The 25,416-nt window shown below is 48.4% G+C and overlaps 1 protein-coding gene across 1 annotated transcript in view; it reads left to right on the plus strand.

Annotated features, from left to right (window-relative positions):
• The first annotated feature begins 2,661 nt into the window (after positions 1 to 2,661).
• LPCAT4 (lysophosphatidylcholine acyltransferase 4) overlaps positions 2,662 to 25,416 on the plus strand; it is a 33,352-nt gene continuing 10,597 nt past the window's right edge. The window contains exons 1-3 of the mRNA XM_080978198.1: positions 2,662 to 3,114; positions 24,457 to 24,599; positions 24,715 to 24,935. Coding sequence (XP_080834324.1) covers positions 2,677 to 3,114; positions 24,457 to 24,599; positions 24,715 to 24,935 — 802 coding nt within the window. The 5' untranslated portion in view covers positions 2,662 to 2,676. The remainder of the gene's footprint in view (positions 3,115 to 24,456; positions 24,600 to 24,714; positions 24,936 to 25,416) is intronic.

A 25,416-nucleotide genomic window follows, 5' to 3' on the forward strand; every position in this document is an offset into this window, starting at 1 on the left:
TTGCTGGCACTATGTAAAAGTGCAGGATGACTGGTTCCAGTAATGACTGGTTCCAGAATATTTTAATATTATCTAAAATCTGCATAGAATACAGTCTACTTCCGTAAGTAGTGGCATTGTCTCCAGATATTTTAATTGTGTTATTGTTTGCTTGTTTGCTACTTGCTATTTCGGCAGGAAAGGCAAGCAAGCACCTTCATTACACTCAAGACCAAGTCCTAAAACAGCTGCTCGGAATAAAACCCAGATTTGTTCAAGACACACAAAAAATCTACTTTATGTAATTTTAAACAGTATCGGTCCAGTATACCTGAAGGAACATCTCAACCCCCATCACTCTGCCTGGACACTGAGGTCCAGTGCCGAAGGCCTTCTGGCAGTTCCCACACTGAGAGAAGACAAGTTACAGGGAACCAGGCAGAGGGCCTTCTTGGTAGTGGCACCCGCCCTGTGGAACGCCCTCCCATCAGATGTCAAAGAGAAAAACAACTACTGTACCAGACTTTTAGAAGACATCTGAAGGCAGCCCTGTTTGGGAAGCTTTTAATGTTTAACAGACTATAGTTTTTTAATATTTTGTTGGAAACCACCCAGAGTGGCTGGGGAAATCTAGCCAGATGGGTGGGGTATAAATAATAATATATTATTATTATTATTATTATTATTATTATTATTATTAAACAGCCAACATTGAATCTCATCAAACTGCCTCAGACTGAGATACCTCACCTGTAAAATAGGGTTTATAATTGGGGCTATCAGTGAAATTTTGGGGAAGGTGGAGGAACTATTGTTCAGCACCCGTAAAGCTTTTGGGACAACTGCCAGTCAGTCACAGAGTTTGGTTCCTCACAGGTGCTTAGTGTGGGGTGGGTGTTGCAGTCACACACAAGGTGCTTTCCGCGCCTCCAGAGTCCATATGACAACATAGCAACAAAACTACAACCCCCCACCCACATTACCCTTTGGGGGGGGCGGGATCCAGTAAATTTTTTAAAAAGGAAATTTAAAAAGGAAACATCTGATGCCAGCAAACAATTGCAATATTTAAATGGTGTGTTTTAAATATTAACACATACACACTCAGTTCAGAAACACCCCCATTCTCCCCCATTGCCCTCCTGTTATTTTGCTATCTCCCTTGTGTCACTGCCTAGATTGTAAGCCCCTTGCGGGCAGGGACCTGCTCTCTCATTCTCTGCGAATAATGATATAACGTAGGGGCGGGGGAACCTATAGCCCTACAGTCATTGCCAGATTGCAGTTCCAGTTCCCAACAGCCCCAGCTAGAAGAGCCATTGACCCGATCCAGCAGTCTCTTCCTATGCCCATATGTAATTGCAGCCTGCAGGCTGTTTGCGTCTTTTATAGACTGAAGAACCCTATGCTCTGTGCATAACAACTTTAACCTCGTTTCCCCGCCCTTCCTGGTGCCGGCAACAAGCGCCTCTGCTCGTTCCTACCTTGCAAGGCTGTGGCGAGGATCAGCAGACAGCTGCAATTAAAAAACCGGCCTCATTACTTGTAAGAGGCATAGTAATGAGCTTCGGTGACACAGAACTCGCAATGGGCACTGAGCAGCCTTCCGAAACATGATATCTCCCAAATATATACAAAGGATTACACCTCCCAAAGCAGAAAGAAGAAAGTAGGAGGGAAATAGTCGTGCAACGAAAAGGGGGGGGGGGCAGAGAGAGGAGGTGCAGGGGGGTCAGCATGATTTTTCCGTGGGGGGGGGCAATGCAAGACATTAAAGTGGGGGGAAGCAGGCTACTTTCTCACATACACACAAACTGAGGAAAAATAGTGGCTGTACACAGGGCCGGATTTAGGTTTGATGAGGCCCTAAACTATGAAGGTAATGGGGCCCTTTATATATGCCCATCTGTCCTTTGTCAACCACAAATTGTCACTGTTGTTGTTTTTGTGTTGAATATATGCTGTATGGTAATTTAAGACCAAATAGGTATCGAAAGCCATTTGCACATATCAAGATATGTATTTTATCAAAGTTTTCTTTTTCCTTTAAATTTTTTTGGGGCCCCAAAGAGAGTGGGGCCCTAAGCTATAGCTTATTTAGCTTATACGTAAACCCGGCACTGGCCGTACATATTATTCCATGGGGAAAGGAATGGGTCTATTTGGGGGCTGAGGATCTGTATTGGTTTGTTACATAAAATCAGTTTGATCTAGATACATAATAGCGCGTGTGCATTCTGCCTCAGTTTTTGAGGTTCTGCAAATGCTACAACTTTAGTCTTCTCTCTGCGTGTGCGGGGGGGGGAATCTGAGGTTTATCGTTGCGGGGGTGGGGATTGGATTACAGGGACACACTGCTCCGTAGGAGCCCAATTCTTAGAGGACGAGGTCCCTTCGCCTCCCTCCTCCCCAATAAAACATTTGAGGGGGCCGCCCCAAAGTTGATGGGCACTGCCATTCAGATAGTGTGCGTGTGCTGCGTCTTGTGGTCGATTATGCGGGGTGGGGCTTACCTTGCCGCCCCCCAATATGTTATACAAGTGAGCACCGCTGCACTGCTCAGACGTCTCTGAGAAGGAGCCAATCGACGGGTGCTTCTCCCTTGCTTAAAACCCATCTTTTCTTGCTAGTGGGAAGATGCAGGTGCGAGAGAGAGAGAAAGAGGGAGGGAGGGACTGGTGATGGAGAGATGGAGAGATGCTGGAGCCTGGGCCCTCTCTCTCCCTCTCTCCCTCCTTCCCTCCCTTCTCCATCCGGCCCCTCCAAAGCGAAAGTCCGTCCCCCAGCGGCGGTGTCGCCGTGACGACCGCGCCGTGGCCCCGCCTTCCCGCTCGCCTCGCATCCTGGCTCCCTCCTGCCGTGGTCCGGTGCCAGGGCGTCCGTCCAGCCGCCCGCCTGTCCCATCCATCCATCCCTCCATCCTTTCCCCCCATCCTTTCCTCCCTGCCCAGGGCCCCGGGCTCCGGCCGCGGGGACAGCTCCCAGGCTGGAAGAAGGGCAGCCTGGAAGGGGGGTACGGCCATGGAGGAGGGGGCCTCGAGCCGGGCAGCCCCGGAGGAGGAAGAGGCTGCCGCCGCCGCCGCCCCCAACCCCTTCGTCCACGAGCTGCAGTTGACCCGCCTGCAGAAAGTCAAGGTGAGCTGCGGCGGCGGCGGCGACGAGCGAGGGAGGCTCCCCGCACCCAACGCGCGTTTTTCCGACGGGGCGGGCGGAGCGCAAGGGCGCGCCCGGGGGAAGGGAACAGCGGGGAGATGTTGCTGGACGTCGAGGGGGGGGAATATATGGGGCCGCGGCGATCGGTCGGTTCTCTCTGGAAATGTGGGGTGCCGGGGGTGGCTTCGTCTAGGAAAGAACGGTTCCCTGTAGGGGGACGGGGTTGCTGTGTGGAGTGTTTGTGTTTTCCCCTACGGGTGGGGGCAGCGCTCCGTGGGTCGAAGATGTGGGGCTTTTTTCTGAAGTGGCCTTGCTCGGCTGTGGGTCTCCTGGAAGTGAAGGGCGCTTGGAGGGGAGGCCCGTGGGCCATCTGAGGAGACCCCTGGAGGGGGCGTTTTGGTGGAGTTTCAGTGGTCTTGGCAGGGTTGTTGTTTTAAGACTGCGGGCGATCTGTTCGTGCCTCCGTGGACTGTCCTGTAGGAACTGCAGCGCATATGGGGGCTGGTGCGATTTCTTGATGGGTCTCGCAGGCAGTCTTCCCTCCCCCATCCCCAGGTAGCATTTTATTTTATGGAGCTTGACTTATCTTTTTTTTGGGGGGGGGGGTGATTCTGTTGCTATGGTGTGCCCTTAGAAATGAAAGAGAGTTTTGCCAAGCTGCGGGTTGCCTTATATAGGTCTTCTGGAGTTGGGATGCCCTTAGTGGAGCGGGGGGGGGGGCATGATGAGGGGGGGTACTATAGGGCTTTAAAGGTTGTATAAAAGGGTTTTTGTGCAGAGGACAAGGCATTTCTGGGTGGGTGGATGTGTCGGCGTGTGTGTGCAAGGTTTGCCTCCCAGATTTTTGCAGTTTTGGGGGTTCCAGCAGGAGTTTACTTTGAGCTGTGTGTGACACTGGGACCCATAGATTGCCGGAGTGTTTGTGTGTGTGTTTTTAAAGGGGGCTACTGTAGGCCTGTCATGATGATGGATGGGATTCCTCGAGGGACTGGAGTTTTAGCAGGGCGAGACCGCATGGAAGGGGGGGTCCCGTATAAGAGGGCCATATCGGGTTTATGGGACTGGAATAGGTCCAGAAGAAGCGCCAAGGGGGTCCAGAAGATCCTAGGGATTCCTCTCCAGCAGGATCTCTGCAGAGCCTCTAAGCTGTTGGACAGGCGCCGTTTGTTTCAGAGAGGCAGCAGCAGATTCGGGAGTGCTTTATAGGGTCAGGAAAGGGCAAGGGCTTTGTGGGGGCCGCTGCAGTGCATTGTGGGTGATTATGCAGTCCTTAGCGAGCGACAAGGTTGCTGTAGGGTCTGCCCCCTCTCCCCAAACAAGCAGGGCAAGTTTTACACATACAGAAAAGACCCGCCCCCAAACCACTGGGGACAAAAAGTGGTAGAATAGAGGATTTCTATATAGAGCAAGTGCATGATGCCTCCTTATGAGGGTCACTTTTTTTGGGGGGGGGGTTCCCTCTTGGCTTTTGGAGAAAGGAGATGGGGGAGAATTAAAGTCAAAGTGATGACTCTCTGCTGCTTCCCCCTTTTTTTGCTTTAGCCATGCGGCATTGTTGAAGGGGGGTGCGGAGGAGAAAAGGGAGGCAGTGGAGAATGACTGAGAGGCCTATTGAAGCAGGAGTGCTGTGCGTCTTTCCAGGGGTTGCTGCACCGGGCTTGGATCTTGGTGCACCCCCATAGCGGGGGGGGGGGAGAGAGAGAGAGAGAGAGAAAGAAGCCCGGTGGTTGGATTACACCGGCAGTGTGGCCCAAAAAAAGCAATACCACAGAACGAAGGCAGCAGCAACTGATCTCTTCTTCCACCCCCACCACAAGCAGCCCTTGCCGTTTGCTGTCTTCCTAGTTCTGCTTCCGTGACTCTGTATTAGCTCTCACAGTTGTTAAGACTCTCCTTGGCAACAACAGGGACTGTTTGGAGGGCGAGGGCAGGTGCCCCCTTCCTCACATCCAGCCTTGCTGGCCTTTATTCTTCTTAGCCTTGGCATGAAACCCCCCTGCCCCTTCTCCCCTCCCCATGGTGGGTCGTATGCCCACTCCCCAGTATGCAAGCTCCCCCTGCCATCCTGCCCTGCAATAACTCTTTTATTATTCTATTGCTGAGTCCTCCTCCTCCTTCTCTCCTCCCCCCACTACCCGCCTGCTGCCTGGTGCTAAATATTCCCATTTGTGCTTGTCAGCTGGACAGATTTAAACTGAATTTTTCAGTTCCCATAGTGCTGAGAGTGCAGAGACACGATTCCCAAATAATATGTATAAACACACACACACATATCTATATATAAACCATCAAACATACATAAACAAACACACACACTTCCATTTATTTCGCTGTAGCTTAGAACTGTAGTTGGAAGGGCCCCCCAAGAGATATTTAGTCCAACCCCCTGCAATGCAGGAATCTTCTGCCCGGCATGGGGATCAAGCCCACGGCCCTGAGGTTAAAAGCCTCAGTGACGGAGCTATCCCAGCTTAAGGCAGGGGAGGGGAACCTGAGGCCCCTGTGAGTCGGATGTGGCCCTTGAGAGATCTGTGGCCCCAGCTTCACACCCTGAGGGTCTATGTCAGGGCAGAACAAGTCCTTGATCTCTGTTAAGGCCACTTGGTTGTCTGGATGGGAGATAAGAGAAGGGTTTGTTGTTATTTAGTCGTTTAGTCGTGTCCGACTCTTTGTGACCCCATGGACCAGAGCACGCCAGGCACGCCTGTCTTCCACTGTCTCCCGCAGTTTGGTCAAACTCATGCTGGTAGCTTCGAGAAGGGTATGTTTGTAGAAATCTGCCTAAGGAAGGGCAGTAATATTTACACTTGTCGTCCCCACTCACTTTTGCTTCTGTCCCTGCCTGCCCGCCCAGTGGCATTGGTCCTTCACATTGAAACAAGGTTCCCCCACCCAGTTTAAGGGCTGGGGGTGCAGAAGGAAAAGAGAGCCTTGCTGTAGGACAGGGGTCAGCAAACTTTTTCAGCAGGGGGCCAGTCCACTGTCCCTCAGACCTTGTGGGGGGCCGGACTATATTTTGAAGGGGGGGGAGAGAACGAATTCCTATGCCCCACAAATAACCCAGAGATGCATTTTAAATAAAAGCACACATTCTACTCATGTAAAAACAGCAAGAAAGCCCCACAAATAACCCAAAGGTGCATTTGAAATAAAAGGACATATTCTACTCATGTAAAAACACGCTGATTCCTGGACTGTCCGCGGGCTGGATTGAGAAGGCGATTGGGCCGGATCCAGCCCCCCAGGCCTTAGTTTGCCTACCCCTGCTGTAGGAAGAGCTGGTAGCCCAGTGGCAGAGAATATGGTTACATGCAGAAGGCAACAGGGTCAACCTCTGGCATCTTCAGGTTAGATGAGGGTGGGGAGGGGGACTCCCAGTCTGAAACCGAAGAGCCACTGCCAGTCAGTGTAGGCTGAGTGGAGTTTGATGGACCAATGCCTTGACTCAGTGTAATCATGTTTCCTGCGTCGTTCTAATGCACCTATCTTCTATGTGTTTACAAAGTTTGCAAAGAGGTAGGAAGGCAGATCCCTGCCCTAAGGCCAGCAATGCAGAACAGCCATCTCTAGCCAGATGTTTTGGACCATTGGTCTTCAGCTGTCGTGTTGGGACCAGCATTCAAAATTCGACAGGTGCATTTTGCACCTTGGCTATCAGCCACTTGAGACCAAGTGAGGGATGGTCCAGGTGCCAGGATGTCTTCTGACGTCTCCACCATCTGGAGGTGCATGCCTGGGGATCCTTGGGTCTTGGCTGTTTCCGCACACTAGCAACGCATCCTGTAGAAGTCTATCCGTTATATTTTATCTGCACCATCAGAATGAATTTCAGGAACCAAAAAGTCGTATTGAAAAATACAACCTTTGAGCCGTCTGGCACAAAAATGGCAACTAGGCAATCCATGTTGGCAACCGTAATCCTGGTTTAAGGAGCCATTTGGTACCTAGATTATATATTTGAATTTCTAACACTGGTTGGGACCCACTACTGGGGTCAACTCAAGGCCTGATCTAAGGTGAGCATCAAAAAAGGAGAATTTGGTTCCCAAATGCATGTTTGGGTTAATTCAGGGTCTTTGGCTTGAAAGTGAGAGAGAGAGAGAGAGAGAGAGAGAGAGAGAGAGTTTGGATTTGATATCCCGCTTTATCACTACCCAAAGGAGTCTCAAAGCGGCTAACAATCTCCTTTCCCTTCCTCCCCCACAACAAACACTCTGTGAGGTGAGTGGGGCTGAGAGACTTCAAAGAAGTGTGACTAGCCCAAGGTCACCCAGCAGCTGCATGTGGAGGAGCGGAGATGCGAACCCGGTTCCCCAGATTACGAGTCTACCGCTCTTAACCACAACATCACACTGGCTCTCATTGTGAAAAATGCTGAAAACTACTGTTTTTGGACTGCAACACCCACCAACCTTGACCATTAGACATGCTGTTCAGAGTCTGATGGGAATTGTAGTCCCAAACATTTTGAGTGGGGGCAAGTTGGGGAAGACTGATCTGAGGTGCGGCAGATAGAAAACAGCAGAAGGGACAGGAAATGAAGGGACAATGTGCCATTATTTCAGTTCCCAGTTATTTGGCTTAAATTACAATTGGGTATGAGGATTAGGAGGTTGTAAGAAAAGCTTCATGGAAAAAGTGGAATTTTTGAGGTGGAATTTGATGGAATATAGAGTCCAAAATTCTCTCTCCTCCCCCCGCAATGAAAATACAGTGGTACCTCAGGTTAAGTACTTAATTCGTTCCGGAGGTCTGTTCTTAACCTGAAACTGTTCTTAACCTGAAGCACCACTTTAGCTGTGCCGCCGGAGCACGATTTCTGTTCTCATCCTGAAGCAAAGTTCTTAACCTGAAGCACTATTTCTGGGTTAGCAGAGTCTGTAACCTGAAGCATCTGTAACCTGAAGCGTATGTAACCTGAGCTACCACTGTATAACTGAAATGGCAGGTGCATAAGGAATGCACACTGTCTTTCATGGCTAATCTCAACCAGATCAGACCCCCATTAGTGCATATGGGGCGGGAAACCACCGTCCCAACTTCATAATTGCGCATTGGTGGGGTCTGAGCAATGCTCTAGGAAAGTGATCTTGAGGTCATGGAGATCAGGCAATGAACGCAACAGCGAAAAGGGCAAATTCCCTGCTTGGGGATTATTAGAGAAAGATCTGAAAATAAAACAGGCGGTATTGTAATGCGTTTATACAGGCCAGCCACATTTGGAACATTGCTGGAACAGGGGGACAGAAATTATCAAAGCTGGGGGGAGAGAGAGATGGACAGAAAGAGAGAGAGACAGAGAGCGAGCACATCATTCCATGCAGAAAGGGTGAAGTATGGGGGCTTTTGCATTAGAAAAAAATGACTCAGGTGAAGGGAAGTGGCAATGTTAAGATTTCTAAGAGAGATAGAGTGGCCTGGTTTTCAGAGGGCCTTCCTCTAGCTCAGCCTTCCCCAGCTAGCACCTTCCGGATGTTGTGGGGTTCCCAGCTCCCATCAGCCCCAGCTAACGTGGCCAGTGAGCAGGGATGGTAGGAGCTGCAGTCGATCAATACCTGGAGGGCAACAGGTTCGGGGGAGGCTGCTCTCTTTGCAAGTGGCTTCAGCATGAAGAGCAATCTGGTCCAAGTCTGGATTAAAGATCCTTAAGGAAGTGAGAGCAGGAGAAGCCTGGGCACTGCCCATCAGCAGCTAGCAGCAGACAGCAGATTCATGCAGGTCACATGGTCCTATGGTTTTTCCCTTACTCTTTCAAAATACTAGAACTAAGAGTCACCCAATAAAGTTAATGGGCAGCAGAATTGGGACAGACACCTTGCACAACACCTGAATTGTTTTTGTGGAACTCCCTGCTGTTCTGGATCCGTCTCAAAAGGGGAGGATGCAAATTTGTTGAGGAGGGTTGGTCAGCCAAAAGCTGCTAGCCAGGATGGCTAAATGGAGACTTCGTGTTCGAAAGCAGTCTACGTCCAAATACCTATTCCAGGGGAGACAAAAAAACAGGAAGGGAACCATTGCATTCCATGTCCGGACTGGGAGTCACTGGGTTGGATCCAGATTTAGTTGTGTTCAGAGTAGACCCATTGAAACCAGCTGCCTTTGCCAACTATAGGTGCAGTACCATGGCGTAACGAGGACCGTGGCTCAGTGGCGTAGCGTGGGGGGTGCCAGGGGGGCCGGCTGCACCGGGCGCAACATCTGGGGGGGCGCGCTCGCTGCCTCCGGAGTCGCCGAAGAGCCTCGGGCGCAGGCTGTAGCAGAGCCCCATGTCTCGTGGAACCGACGAGCTGTGCGCGCGCCCGGGCTGAAGGCGTCCGGCAGGCAGCGGCTCTCAGCCCCGCGCGTCAGGGCCGCGGAGGACGTGCCAGGCAGCCCCTCCTCACAGCCCCGCCTCCGCTGCTGCTGCTGCAGCTGCTGGGCCATGTTGCATTTTCCTCGCCTCTCTGCCCCCCTCCTCCTCCGGGCAAGCGGCGTGGTTTGGGCGGCAGCGCCAGCAGCAACTCGACTCAGATCGGCAGGTTAGGGGTTGGGGGGGTGCAAATTACTTGCCTTGCCCCGGGTTAGGGGGCACAAATTACTTGCCTTGCCCCGGGTGCTGACAACTCACGCTACGCCGCTGCCGTGGCTCAGTGGCGGAGAATCTGCTTTGTATTTCTATGTTCCCAGGTTTGGTCTGTGGCATCCCTGGGTGGGGGAGAGCCCTGTCTAAAATCCTGGGCAGCTGCTACCAGCCAGTGTAGACAGTACTGAGCTAGATACACAAGTGATTGAAAGAAAGCTTCATTTAATTTCAGCAGGTTGACACTAAATATGATGAGATGTGGATCCACCCCACTGTTGGAAGAGGGCGCTGCACTGGATCATCGGCCTGATCCAGTCTCTCCTTCTGGCCTTCACTTCTCGCCTGCTTCATCCTGGGAGTTTTGATTTAATTTCCAGAATGAACAGCTGCTGGGATGCCGATCTGCCTGGGAGCCATTTATTGTGTGACCTGGAAGGTCCTGTTTCGTTCTAAATCCTCAGTCTGTCAGGCCTTCCTGTGGATGCTGTTCAGCACTGAAGGGTAGCAGGGCGGGGACTGAATTAAATCGGCGATTTAGATTATGATTCAAATCACTAAATGAGGGAACAGCCGGTTTAAATCAAGTTTTCCAACGGTAATCCATATATATTCTTATTTTTTATTTTTTAAAAGATGCATATTGATTGGTTAATCTAATCCCTAAAGCCCGTTGACAGTTAAATATGCAGGTGAAATTGCAAGGAGAAGGTGCACTGACAGAGAGCAGACTTCCTCTTTCATTTCTCCCATACTGAGTCACACTCCTGCTATGCAAACCGAAATCCAGAGTAGCTAAACCATAAAAAGAAACAACTCCCTGAAGCTTTTGTCTGTTTCGAGACAAAGGGCCCCGAATCAAGGGGAGAGCTGCTTGTTTTATGCGTTCAGAAGACATAAAGGAAACGTCCTTGTTTGCTTACAGAGAGTAAATATTCACAATTTGAGAACTGAGCAAACTGCAGGATTCTGGTTGAAGGACATTTTTTTTAAAAAATGGGAGCATGCAAGTTCTGCCCGGGCAGGAAATATCTCCCAGTGCCGGAAGGTGCAATGATTTGTGAGTCCCCAGTATCAAGCCCATGATAAAAAGCCCTATGTGATCAGTTCCTGCCATATTTAGAGTGCTTGATCTCAAGCCTGGAGAGTGTCTCACACCCACACTGTGTATTTAAAGCACATGGCTTCCCACAAATGAACTCTGGGAACTGTAGTTTGTTAGGGGCACCGGGCTTTGTGGGTGCATACTATAGTTCCCAGGATTGCTTGAGAGAAGCTGTGATTGTTGATGTGCTATAAATGCGCCTTAAATGGTGTGGATGGTTAGTTAAGGAAGTTCAGGGAGGAATATTTCTTTTACTGTACACCTTCTTTCTGACAGTAAGAGCTGTTCGACAGTGGAACTGTCCCTTGGGAGGTTGTGGACTCCCCTTCCTTGGAGGCTTTTAAGCAGGGGTTTTATGGCCATTTGTCATGGATGCTTTAGCTGAGATCCCTGCACTGCAGGACTAGATGACTAGCTGATCCTTGGGGTCCCTTCCAACTCTGCAATTCTAAGTCTATTATTCCTGCAGCCCTGAAAAGCCATTCTGGAGGGTCTGGGGAGCTCCTGAATTGAGTGGGGTGGGGGGAAAGATCAGAAACCAGGAAGACCAAGTATTCTTAAAAGACTGGACTAACTTTTTAATTTGTTTGAGAGACCACTGTAAACAGCTGAAATCATTGGCAGGAACACATGACACTTGTAAAGTAACACGAATTTTGGATACTATGATCATATAATAGATACCGTATGTTCTGGTGTACAAGACGACTTTTTATCCCTGGAAAATCACCCCAAAAGTCGGGGGTCGTCTTATACGCCAGGTATACGCGTTGGGAAGGAGGAGAGGGAGCCGGTGAGCAGAGGCGCCCCTTCTGCCGTCGCTCCTCCTCCCTCCCCACAGAAGGGGACGCGAAAGTCCTTCCGAGCGCGGCGCTCGCTCGCCCGCCCGCCAAACGCCTCACCTCGGGCTGCTGCTGCTGCGACGGCAGAGGCAGCGGAGGGGTGCGGGTTCTGCCCCTGGCGGTGCTCAAACTCTATAACTCTATAACTCTAAAATTGAACAGCAAAAGTTGGGGGTCGTCTTATACGCCCAGTCGCCTAATACGGAATCTACGGTAGATTAAAGTAAAAGATGCAGGAATAAAATTTAGAAATGGAACCCATGGAGGAAAGGAAAGAGATCTGACGGTTCAAAAGAACCCTTTAAATTTTTTTGAAATAGTTATGTTTGTTGTGCACAACTTTTATGTCAAACTAATTTAAAAAATATTTTTAAAAAATGAATTGGGTGGGATGGGGATCAGGATCTATGTGGCGGGGAAGGATCAGAGGAGGCAGGAAATTTTCCTTCCTTGAATGTCCTTAACTTATTTTACCACCCAAACCTGATTTTGGAACGATTTCTCCCCGAGCAGCAATCCCCATTCCATACCCCTCCTGCATTGTTCAGGAGGGCCCAGCCCTATATTGGGCTAGAAGGGAGGGGAAACTTATTTCACTTAATGTCTCTTAGGACCCAAGCCATTTCCCCCCATGACTCTTTATCGCATCCTTTGGCCCAGTGGCCTGATTTCGACATGCATTTCATAGCTTGCTAAGCCATTGTTGAGCACCTCCTCTGTGGCAGCATTCTGATCCTCCTTGCCTTAAACTACAGTTTCCTCTTATGTCCAAAATGCGGAACTGGGGTTTAGGTTGTGATTCTTATTTTCACTTACCTGGAATAAGTCCCATCGGTCTTGCATCTCAGCAGACATGCATAGGATTGGGCTGTGAATGCATGTTTACAGCTTGCCCAGGTAAGCATTCCTCCTGGTTTGCTCACACAAAGTTGATGTGAAGGTTAGATTATATTCCGTCTTTACTGATTAGTTTGCAGGGCGGTTATACAACAGTGAACACTGGTTCTGGGTTGTCCTCATTTGCTTGTGGGGCACTCTTCCCTTTCGTCATTCATGGACCCCACACTTTTCCATGAATTTCGTGGTCTCTTTCCAAACACCACAGAGTCTGGTTCATTTTTTCAAAAAGTGAATTTGTTGCGCTAAGGCGACAAGGCCCTTTAACCCACTTTCATTACATTGATCTAAATTTTCGGTTTGTGCTTGAATCCCTCCCACAAAATAGTAACAGTCGAAAGGGACTCATAGTCTCTGGTATTAGAACATCGCCTTCGATCTTGGCCCATGCGTGGCTTTGACTACGCATCTGCCCTTGGCCCATAGACTGAAATGCAACTGCTCCTACCTGTTTACTGCCTAGCTGCCTGGACTCTTGCTAAGGCCTGGGGGAGGTTTTGCCTTTGCTTGCTTCTCTCATCTTGTGGCAGTGAGTTCCATCTATGAACTCTGTGATGTGTTAGGAAATATGTCTCAAAGCTCCTGCTAGTGAGTTTCATTGGATGGTTCCTGATTGGTTGGTTTATTTAGACAATTTATATACTGCTTAAACACAGCCGTCTCTCAGCAGCATACAGGGAGTGCCATACAATGCAAATAAAAACCTGTCAAATCTATAAAATCAGAATTTGGTTTCGCATGCCCACTGGACAGGGGGGTTGTGTGTTGAGGTTTTGTTTGCTTTTGTTTATTTCTTAATTAATGGGTGTGATTATTGCTTTGTTTATTATTTGAGTATGGAGTTTTCATTAATTGATGTTAAAAGGTAAAAGGGACCCCTGACAATTAAGTCCAGTTGCGAACGACTCTGGGGTTGTGGCGCTCATCTCGCTTTAAAGGCAGAGGGAGCTGGCGTTTGTCCGCAGACAGTTTTTCTGGGTCATGTGGCCAGCATGACTAAGCCGCTTCTGGCGAAACCAGAGCAGTGCACGGAAATGCCGTTTACCTTTCCACCGGAGCGGTACCTATTTATCTACTTGCACTGTGTGCTTTCGAACTGCTAGGTTGGCAGGAGCTGGGACCGAACAATGGGAGCTCACCCCGTCACGGGGATTCGAACCGCCAACCTTTTGATCGGCAAGCCCAAGCGGCACAGTGGTTTAACCCACAGCGCCACCCCTGTCCTAAATTGATGTTACGTTATATGAAAGATTAATGTGTTATATTATTCCCCCCCACACACACACTTTCCCTCCTAAGATATTATGTACAGTACTGTATGCCTTTTTTCTTTTTTCACTTTATCTTCTTAGTTGCCTTCGGGTTACAAGCAACTAATAATGAATGAATGAATGGGATTTCTTAAAAAGTTTTCAGTAGATGCTGGAAGTTCAGCAGGCCAGCCATGGAAGGCAATGCTGAATGCTCATTCTAGCATTATGAAGGAGAGAGAAAATGCCCAGTTCTCTTCTTGTTTCCCATTCCTGCCTTGAACATGTGGGGTGGAGCGGGAAGAAAACCACTTCAAAACAAAGGAATGTAATAGCTTAAACCTGCTTGACTCACATCCTATTCTCTCTCCCCTTCTTGACCTCCCTGCAATCCAAACAGAAACGAGATCCCTGAGTCATTGTCCCTACCCACATTCACAGTTTACTGCTGCCTTTTTTAAAAAAACCTTCTTTGGGATCTGTGCAGTGCCGGAAGGCATGAAATGAGACCTTATTTACCACCGGGAAGAAGCTGCGCATGTCAACGTTTTCAAGCGGTTTGGAGACCTCCAGTTTAGAAATCCAACTTAAAGCAAGGTCATTCCTGATGCTTTTCTGTCCATATATGGGACTATGAAAGAGCGGTGCACATTGGAACAGGCGCTTCCAAACCGCGTTCCGCAAGCTTCCTTCAGGTGGTCTGAGGAGTGTCTGTGGATTCGTGGCTGAAGGCAGGAGAGAGAGCACACCCATTGCATTTAATATACATACTGATTTTTGATTGCTTCTTTTATTTATTTTGTTGCATTGAAATCCGAATTCTGTGGAATTCAATAAAATGCAATATATAAAAGACAATAAAAAACATCTAGAGGTACCTCAGGTTAAGTACTTAATTCGTTCTGGAGGTCTGTTCTTAACCTGAAACTGTTCTTAACCTGAAGCACCACTTTAGCTAATGGGGCCTCCTGCTGCGCCGCCGGAGCACCATTTCTATTCTCATCCTGAAGCAAAGTTCTTAACCCAAGGTACTATTTCTGGGTTAGTGGAGTCTGTAACCTGAAGCGTATGTAACCCGAGGTACCACTGTAATTGAAAATCATATAGCATCTAGCACAGCATGTTATGATTTGCTACAACAGGCAAAAAAAGAAGAAGAAATAGTTCAGTGGTCTGCACAGACACTCCACAATTTTTAGATGGGGTGTGTAAATTTTAAGTTTGGGGACCACTGCTTTAGAATCCTTTGCAGTGTTCAGGGGTTCCATAGCAAGTATTTAGGGTGGGGGTCCTCAGGCTCAGAGACTGAATGCTGCCCTCGAGACTTACCATATTTTTTGCTCTATAAGACTCACTTTTTTCCCTCCTAAAAAGTAAGGGGAAATGTGTGTGCGTCTTATGGAGTGAATGCAGGCTGCGCAGCTATCCCAGAAGCCAGAACAGCAAGAGGGATTGCTGCTTTCACTGCGCAGTGATCCCTCTTGCTGTTCTGGCTTCTGAGAGTCAGAATATTTTTTTTCTTGTTTTCCTCCTCCAAAAACTAGGTGCGTCTTGTGGTCTGGTGCGTCTTATAGAGCGAAAAATACAGTATTTATCAGGCCCTCAGGATGCTCCCAGACCATGCCCCCCCCCTCACTGGTCCTCCTCCACATCCTCCCCAAGTGCTTTGGCCTGACTGAAAAGTGTCCTTGAACTTTAAGTAACTCTTCTTGCTTTTCTGGATGGGAGGATAGGGACGGGTTTGTTTAGAAGAGAGAGGAAAGACATTTGTTTGCCTGGAATGTCAGCCGTTGCACAAAGTGAAGATAGAGAAGCTGTGAGCCTTTAGATCCGTATTTCCCAAACTTGAGTCTCCAGCTACTGGCCCTGCTATACTTAGGGACGATAGGAGTTGTAGTGCAGCAAGACCCAAGTTTGGGAAATCCTGCTCTCGAGGTTGCTGGACTCCCAACTCCCATCAGCCTCTAGCCAGCATAACCACGGGTCTGGGATGATAGGAGATGTAGTCCAACAATGTCTGCAGGGTGCCACGTTTCTCATCCCTGGTACACAGGTTAAGAGTCGCATCCATTGCGCCACGTACCCCTGGTCCTGCCCCTTTGGCCCTTGGCTCCACCCACCACTGCCATGTGGCCCTCAGGATGAAAAAAGTTCCTCACTCCTGTCCTGATTTAGGGATTGAGCTCTTGTGGACAGTTTGTATCGTATAACTCGGGCTTGGGTCCAGGCTTAGCCATTCTTAGAGTTGCTGTTGTTGTTTAGTCGTTTAGTCGTGTCCGACTCTTTGTGACCCCATGGACCAGAGCACGCCAGGCACTCCTGTCTTCCACTGCCTCCCGCAGTTTGGTCAAACTCATGCTGGTAGCTTCGAGAACACTGTCCAACCATCTCGTCCTCTGTTGTCCCGTTCTCCTTGTGCCCTCCATCTTCCCCAACATCAGGGTTTTTTCCAGGGAGTCTTCTCTTAGAGTAGGCCCATTGAAATAATAATAATAATAATAATAATAATAATAATAATAATAATTTATTAGATTTAAATACTGCCCTTCACAACAAGATCTCAGGGTGGTTCACAGGGTAAAAATACAAAATTAAAACACAAGTAAATAGTTAAAACAAAAACAACAAAACAATACACCCCCTTTAGTCAATAGCAGTCAGGGATTATAATTTAACACCCTTGTGACCTCTTCCACAAAGGAGGCTGCCCACTGTATCTCTTAACGATTTATTCCTTTTATTTTTGTCTGCATTTGCACTAGGTGTGACTAGGTCACTTGGTCAAACCCAATGTAGCAGTGGCCTCAGAAAAGCCCATTCATGGAAGAGTCTGCCTGATGCAACCCTGTATGAGTCACTGCCCTAGGCTCATCTCTACCCATTCAGGGGGCCTCACTCAGGACACATACAGAAGCATGGCTCCACTGAGAATGGCAAATTCTTTCTTTTTCATACTCTAAAAGTAAAACCCTGGGGGGGGGGCTGTTAAGCGTTCCTCTCCTTTTATTAAATAACGATTTCTGCGTGTTGTCTGACATTTGGAAAAGCACGGCTTTATTTATCCTCCGCCCGTGCTGCTTCTGCCTTGCTGAATGCTTATTTGCCACCTGCTCCTTTCCGAAGATTGCTCTTCCATTGAACACACGCTGTAGATTTTACCGAGCGCCTCCTCTTACACACAAACACACCTGTCTCCTGCCAGATTTATTGCTGCAGATCTGCCCACTGTCCTGCAGCCCTGGTACCATTCCATGCCGGCTTCTCCCGCATGCCTTCCCGTTGCCCCCTCCAAGCTTCCCCTCATTTCCCCTTCCCATCCTTCAGCCCTCGCAGGCTCCTTCCCTCCTTCCCGTAAACAACGCAGGCACTTCCCAGGGGAAAGGTTACTAGCGGTCGGTGCAGCGCAAGTTCTTTGGGGGGTATTTATGTCCAGAGAGGCCCGAGAGGGGAGTCCAGAGTGGGACCAGCTTCTCTGCAAGCCAGGAATTCCAGAGCAACGGCCACTGGGACACAAAGCAGGGTTGCTTCCTCCTGCGGCTGGTTTGTGAGAACAGCCGCCGGTGCAATCACACAATATTAGCCTGATTCTTTTAATAGTGGGCTGGCCAGCCTATGCTAGTTAACGGATGGGCACATTTTAATTTGCAGACTCACAATTTAAGGCTGCTCCTTTATTTATTTATTTTAATTTTGGGGTTTCCCCACCCTCTCGCTGATTATCGTCATAGGGAAAGGAAAAGGCAATTCTAAAACAATATAGACTCCACAGGGAAGCTGTTTTGTGTTCCGTTCCAAACCCTTCCCAAGGTCCCGTTATAAGGAGGTTAAAAGGGACACGGGTGGCGCTGTGGTCTAAACCACAGAGCCTCTTGGGCTTGCCAATCAGAAGGTTGGCCATTCGAATCCCCTTGACAGAGTGAGCTCCCATTGCTCTGTCTCAGATTCTGTCAACCTAGCAGTTCAAAAGAACGCCAGTGCAAGTAGATAAATAGGTACCACTGTGGCGGGAAGGTAAACGGCGTTTCTGTGCGCTCTGGTTTCCATCACGGTGTCCCGTTGTGCCAGAAGCATGCTGGCCACATGACCCAAAAAGCTGTCTGTGGATAAACGCCGGCTCCTTCGGCCTGAAAGCAAGATGAGCACCTCAAACCCATAGTCGCCTTTGACTGGACTTAGCTGTCCGGGGTCCTTTACGTTTACCTTATAAAGAGGTTACTGTAATCTTTGCAACTGGCTGATTTTTTAAAAGAGAATTGAATAAAGTAGTCCTTGCCAACTTGCTCCCCCCACTCAAAAGGTTATGTACTCCCAACTCCATAACCAGTATGACCAAGGGTCAAGATGAGTTAATATATTTATTGCTGGAACAGCTCAGTCAGTAGAGCATTAGAATTTTAATCTCAGGAACGTGCGTTTGAGCCCCCTGTTGGGCAAAAGTCTCCTGCATTGCAAGGGGTTGAGCTAGATGACCTTCAGCGTCCCTTCCAACTCGGTGATTCTATGGTTCTATTGCATTTCTACCCCACCTTTTTCTCCAAGGAGCTCAAAGTGGCATACATGGTCCTTCCCCCTCCTCATTTAATTCCCACAACGACCCTATGCGGTAGGTTAGGGTGAACAGAAGTCACCCAGTGAGCTTCATGGCTGAGTGGAGATTTGAACCCGGGTCTCCCAAGTCCTAGTCTGCCACTCTAACCACTGCACTATACTGGCTTTGTTCAGCTGTTCCAGACCTAGACCCACCTCTGACTCCCAAGCTGAAACTGGAGCCCCCTTTCATGTTTTCACTTTTGATTCATACTTAATAGTGCACGCCATTAATCCCAAAACGGCAGTTCACTGAGCAACGTACATACTGTTACTTCAGCATTACTAAATGAAAACTAGTCCTGCAGTGTGTCAGTGCCCAATTTGCCCTAATGGACCAGCCTTCGCTGATTTCGGGCTTTCCCACCCTTCGTCCTGGCAGAATGAGGTGATAAAGCAGAGCTTTCCAAACTGTGTGTCACAACATGTTAGTGTGTCGGCTGCAGTGTGCGAAGGCTCCCTGTACTCCTCCCAGAGTTGGAAAGGGGTTAGTTTAACCTCCGGTTTGCTAGTAAAACTGAATTGCTATACAGTGGTACCTCAGGTTAAGAACTTAATTCATTCTGGAGGTCCGTTCTTAACCTGAAACTGTTCTTAACCTGAAGCACCGCATTAGCTAATGGGGCCTCCCATGCCGCCGCTGCACAATTTCTGTTCTCATCCTGAAGCAAAGTTCTTAACCCGAGGCACTATTTCTGGGTTAGTGGAGTCTGTAACCTGAAGCGTCTGTAATCCGAGGTACCACTGTACAGTGGTACCTCGGGTTACAAATGCTTCAGGTTACAAACGCTTCAGGTTACATACGCTTCAGGTTACAGACTCCACTAACCCAGAAATAGTGCTTCAGGTTAAGAACTTTGCTTCAGGATGAGAACAGACATTGTGCAGCAGAGGCGCAGCGGCAGCAGGAGGCCCCATTAGCTAAAGTGGTGCTTCAGGTTAAGAACAGTTTCAGGTTAAGAACGGACCTCCGGAACAAATTAAGTACTTAACCCAAGGTACCACTGTATTGCGAAATGATGCGTGTCTAAAAAGTGTGTCACCAACACGAAAAGTTTGGAAAGTTTTGTGGCAAAGTCTCAAGGTTATAGAGTGAACTGTACCGGGAGGCAGTGGAAGACAGAAGTGCCTGGCGTGCTCTGGTCCATGGGGTCACGAAGAGTCGGACACGACTAAATGACTAAACAACAATGTACCACTTTGGCTTTCAGGTGGAGAACTGAGTTTAAACATCCTCCCCTCCCCCAGCAACAATTCCCTGCAAGCTGAAGAGAGAAAAACACTAGCTCTGTCCTGTGTGGGTTTTCTGCTTATAGGGGAGTCTGTGAGCAGCGCAGGGAAGCATAAAAAAAATGTGACCTGTCAGCTGCAGTTTCAGTGGTGCAGTCCATTGTATCATCCTGCTCTGCTGCACGTGCTGAGCGAGGGCTGGATCCCACTGCGTTCAGGGGGTGCTTACCCTCAGGTTAGTGGTGCGGAGAACTGCAGCCTCAGGGCCATAGCTCAACGCGACACCATTCGTGCAGCTTGCAATGGTGTCTTTGTCAGTAGACATATCGGGAGAGACAGACTTGAACGGAAAGGTTCTTCTTGTTTTTAAGCAACATCCTGCCTCTTCCTTTTGCCCTCTTCCTTTCCGTTTCATTCTTCACAAACTTTATACCATTTGGCTGTTGTAGGGCTTGGGTGCATTTCCGCCAAAACTGTCTCGCGTGCCTGGCCACTCGGTTCATGCTCTGTGTCTGTATTGAGTGGGGTTTGTATGGAGAAAAGCAAGCTAATTTAGTCTCTGTGGGGGCAGGGAATCTGGATGCTACTTTGGCTTTGCCTTGTAAGTATATGTCTTGTCTTGGATCCCTGGAAAGCACAGGTTGCCTAAGATAATGACATACCCATCTTAAGTGCAATGCAGAAAAATACAATGCTCCTTTCCTGGTTGCTTGTCCCGCCTTCCAGCCACGTGTTTGCAGGGAACAAGGGACAACTGCCATGAAAACAAAGAGTGTCTCTGTATAAGTGCATGGAACTAAAAGAAGGGTCAGCAAACTTTTTCAGCAGGGGGCCTGTCCACTGTCCCTCAGACCTTGTGGGGGGGCGGACTATATTTTTGGGGGGAAATGAATGAATTCCTATGACCCACAAATAACCTAGGGATGCATTTTAAATAAAAACACACATTCTACTCATGTAAAAACATGCTGATTCCCAGACCATCCGCAGGCTGGATTGAGAAGGCAATTGGGCTGGATCTGGCCCCCGGGCCTTAGTTTGCCGACCCATGAGCTAAAACTACAGTGGTACCTCAGGTTAAGTACTTAAATTGTAACCTGAAACTGTTCTTAACCTGAAGCACCACTTTAGCTAATGGGGCCTCCTGCTGCCGCCGCGCCGCTGGAACACAATTTCTGTTCTCATCCTGAAGCAAAGTTCTTAACCTGAAGCACTATTTCTGGGTTAGCGGAGTCTGTAACCTGAAGCGTATGTAACCTGAAGCGTATGTAACCTGAAGCATATGTAACCTGAGGTACCACTGTATATGTATATTTTATTTATTATTATTATGGTTGTCAGCAATGCATTCCAGAAGCAAGAGCTCCCTCCAGACATTCTTTCCGTTGTGCATTCATGATTATTTGTGCTCATGATAGTATCAGAGTGGCTAGACATGACCCTGCTTTCAATAGCATTTGGTCCTGCAGAGGTTTCAGGGAGGACGTGACGCTTTGCTTCTACTCAGTGCATGTCCCCATAACTCCTTGCTGAATCCCTGTAACTTTTCATATCACAAGTGCTCCAGTTTATTTTTTGGTGCCGCTTTTAATGCGCAATAGCACCGCAGGAGTGATCCTCTAGGCAGCAATAGTGCATTGAGGTTGAGGAAGGATTGCAGAACAAGAAACAACAGGGAACACTGTGTGGACCCTCCAGTATAAATCCACCCCTAATTCACTACTATTGCATATCGTCCAACGCGGCACACAGAAAAACCGGGATGCTATCTTCCGGGGCAGCATTCTTGTGTGACATTGAGGCCCCGATAAAAGCACTTTTTCTGGGCACAGTGCCCCAAAACACACAGTTTGGGGTGCTGCACAAGATTGCAGCCCTGGAAAATCACTTTTGGGGGGTGAGATTGCATCCCGAAATTGCGCGAGAGCACAGCTCCTAAATTGGCCGCCGTGCTGTCGCGGGAAAAAAACAGTATGTTTTGGTTTGCCCCGGACAATTGTAGGTTATACTGGTGTGTCAATGACATGTTGCAGAATACATCTACTTTAAAAGCACCAAGTCCTATTGGGTTCAAATAAATGTGCATGGGATGGTTGCTTTACCAGCAAATTCTAGAGTGAGCCTATGTTTCCTCCTCAAAAGTAAGCTCCACATGGGGGTTCACTTCCTAGTAAGTTTGCAGAGGATCACAGGATTTAAGACCTATTAGGCACAATCAAATATACTTCAAAGTAAACACATATAGGACTGCATGCTAAATCAGTTAAGTTTGTTTACATAAACACATTAATGGAATAAGCATTTTGTTTCTCCCCGCTTTGTTAATAAAGGATGCACGTATTTGTCACAGTGGGAGCTATCTTAGAAGATGCATGCCATCTTATGTGAAATAGGGTGTTTTCAGGGGCGGGGGGGGGGTTGCCTTTTCAGTGATGGAGCCTGCCACCTACAGATTTTTAAAGTTCTTTTATTAGAAACAATTATATAAAAAATGTGCTGCCCTTTTAATCAAGAATGCTTTTATCAGAGTTAATTGAAAGGGTTTTCATGGAGTTTTCATCTAGCCAATTAATTAGCTAAACATTCCACCCTGCACTGAAGACTGGAGTTATTGCAGAAATTCTGAACCCAGTTTTGCAGTGTTATTTTATAGCATTACAACAATCACTAGGGACTCTACAGACTCTCTCTCTCTCTCTCTCTCTCTCTCTCTCACACACACACACACACACACACCACCACCAACACACAAATCATTAGTTCCATGATTGTGCCCCTGTGGAATTTGTTGTTGTGAATAGCAAATTCAACATCTTGAGAATCTCTGCTTCAAGTTTTGTTGCTATTTTGTTAAACAGAAGTAAGTCTCCAGACCTTAAGACTTCAGAGAAACACTTTGGAGTGTGTGGCTGAGCACGTATCTCACAAACTGGTAGCGGGAGGGCAGGTTGAGAAAGCAGATGCAGAATACATTTTTATGCTAAGCAAATATCCTGGAAACTCTTCTTAAATTGAATAACTAAGACCGGATTTCAGAATTCATCTTCTCTGTTTGCAAAATGTGGAATCGCTCGCTCAGACAGACATGAGGCTCTGTGGATTGTCCTTTTGTCAGCAAGCACGGAATCAGGCCAAAGAGGAGGAAGGATTGAAATCCAGTCATTACCGGGTTCCAAAGGGACAGATGAGAAAAGCCGGGCTGGCAGTACGGCTCACCATCAGGACACTGAATAAATCTAACATGTGCCCTGGCAGATGCCACCGTTTTGCCGGGGCTGTAATCCGTGCAAATCGGGGCTGGTGGTCCCTGCAGAGTACACGTGGTTAGCCTAACTCGATGCCAACCGCACAGCCTGCCTGCAAGTCGGAGCATGAGATATTATTAGAAATAATTTCCTATGGCACGTTGAGCGCAGAGGGCTCGCAAAGTGAAACAAGGATGGTTTTGTTAATGAGAGGTCAGATGCCTGAGCTGGGCTGGTGGCAGCACTCAGCACCCTTGGGTGGCTGCTAGGGGCCAAGTGCCCCGGCAGCTGCCCACCAACACTGGCACCGGTTTGAACCTGCCTGCCTGCCCCTTGGCTGTGAGCTCTTCTGGTATCAGCTAGCTGGGTCAGCCACTTGTAAGGCCCAAGTTGTGTGTAATGCAAAGCCGAACCATAGTTTAGTGTGAGCTAGCAGGTTCCTGGAGAGGAGATTGCAGCCAATTTGTTTCTCCCTCCACTGCACTGATCTAAGCCATGGTTTGGCTTCGAATGTCAACTGATCCTGGGCTCATGGTTCAGCTTTTTCCAGGCTAAACATCATCCACCAGTTACCCTACTTCAGCCGTCTTGTAAAGATGTACAGTGGTACCTCTAGTTGCGTTCCGCTCTTGTTACGGACTTTCAGCTTATGAATGCGGCAAACCCAGAAGTGTCTACTTCCAGGTTCGCCACACGTGCATGCGCAAAAGCGATCTGTGTACTTCAAGCATGCGCAGAAGTGATCTGCGCGCTTTGCACATGCGCAAAAGCGCTCGATCGTGCCATGCACATGCACAGAAGAGGCACTCTAGTTGCGGACTTTTCGGGGTGCAAACGGCACCCCAAAATGGATTAAGTCCGCAACTAGAGGTACCACTGTATCTTTTTGCCCAGGCTTTCCCTGGACCCACAAGATTTGACCCAGTTGTTATTGAATTCCTGTTGTTATAATGCTGCTTTCCTTTTTCCTTTTTGGTATCTCAGTGTTACTATACAATTGTCTTGTTTTATGTTGTATTTAAACAGATTTTTAAAATATTAAGCGGTGTGGAAATGATTCTAAATAAAAATAATAATAATAACTGAGAGCCCTCTTGGGGAAATGCCTTGTCTCAAAATGTGGCATTGAAATTCTTGAGTAAAATAAATTCAGAAGTCTTTTTGAGTTTGCTTTTAGCACCCTCTGCATCCCAGAGGGTTTTGCAGTTTCTAATTCCTTTTTTTTGTTTTGTTTACTTTTTCAAGTGTATTTCACAATGTTGTGTATTATCATCCTTTTTATGTATGTAATCAACAAGCAACAGAGCAAAGCCCCCCCCCCCTAATTATTCAATTTTTACAATTTTAGATCTGGACATTTTAATAAGCATATTAATATTACACCCCCACGCCCACCCTATCTATGCCCCAGACTTAAGGTGATGGCTATCCCTGAGGCGGGTTCCTCATGCAGGGAGAGAGGCTGACCTGAGACTGGTCTTTAGGACCTCTTGGTGCTCCCTACAGTCTTACGATTTTCTTACATTCTCCTAAAAACAGCCCGACACAAGGGACTTGACCTGGGCTGCCGTCTTATGACGTGCCTCCCTCTGACTTTGTCTCTTTGCAGTTCTATGTGCTGGGAGCTGTGCTGGCCCCAATCCGTGTCGCTCTGGCCTTCGTGGTCCTGTTCCTCATCTGGCCCTTTGCGCTGCTCCAGGTGGTGGGATTGCCGGAGGAGACCCTCCAGGAGCCCTTCTCCGGTTGGAGAAAGTAAGTAGTGGGCCCCGCTCCGTGGGTTGCCTGGCCCTTTGGACCCTGCTGTGCTTGGCTCTCCTAATGCCCCTTCCTTTTGTTTCCTGTCTCCCCATTTCTCCCCCCTTTTCAGCACAGTTTCTCACGGTTCTGTCTACTTCCTGAGCCGCCTGATGTTCTTCTTGCTGGGCTTCATGAGGATACGGGTCCGGGGTCAAAGGGCTTCGCGGCTGGAAGCTCCCATCCTGGTGGCCGCCCCTCACTCAACCTTCTTTGACCCCATCATCCTGCTGCCCTGCGACCTCCCTAAGGTGGTCTCTCGCACCGAGAATCTCCACGTGCCCGTCATTGGAGGTGAGTGACTCCAGCACAACAGACCAGGGCTGTAGGGAGGGAAGGGAATGGGGCAGCCTTGCAAGGCGGGAAGAGGTTGCTCTGCAGCCCTCTCGGAGCGATGACTCTGAAATGAGGACCCCATCTGAACTCAACATTTGAAGCTCTTATCATGCCACTTTCGGTAGCCACGACTTTCCCACAAAGAATTCTGGGAACTGTAGTTTGTTAAGGATGCTGAGAGCCATAGGAGCAAACTCCTAAGGACCGAGGTTCCTTTGCCCACCCCCCAATAAAATATTTGAGGAGGCCGCCCACCTCAAAGTTTCCATTCAAATGGCATGTGTGTGCCATGTCATGTGATCGGTTATGTGGGGTGAGGCTTACCTGTCCCCACCCCATATTTTATTCAAGTTGGCACCCCTGCACAGAGTTGTTAGGAGACCCTGATTCTCCTCACAGAGCTGTGATTTCTAGAGTGTTCTAGCAAAAGCGGTTGGCC

The sequence above is a fragment of the Podarcis pityusensis genome, assembly GCF_964106645.2.
Source record: "Podarcis pityusensis genome assembly, chromosome: 13".
Taxonomy (NCBI): Eukaryota; Metazoa; Chordata; class Lepidosauria; order Squamata; family Lacertidae; genus Podarcis; species Podarcis pityusensis.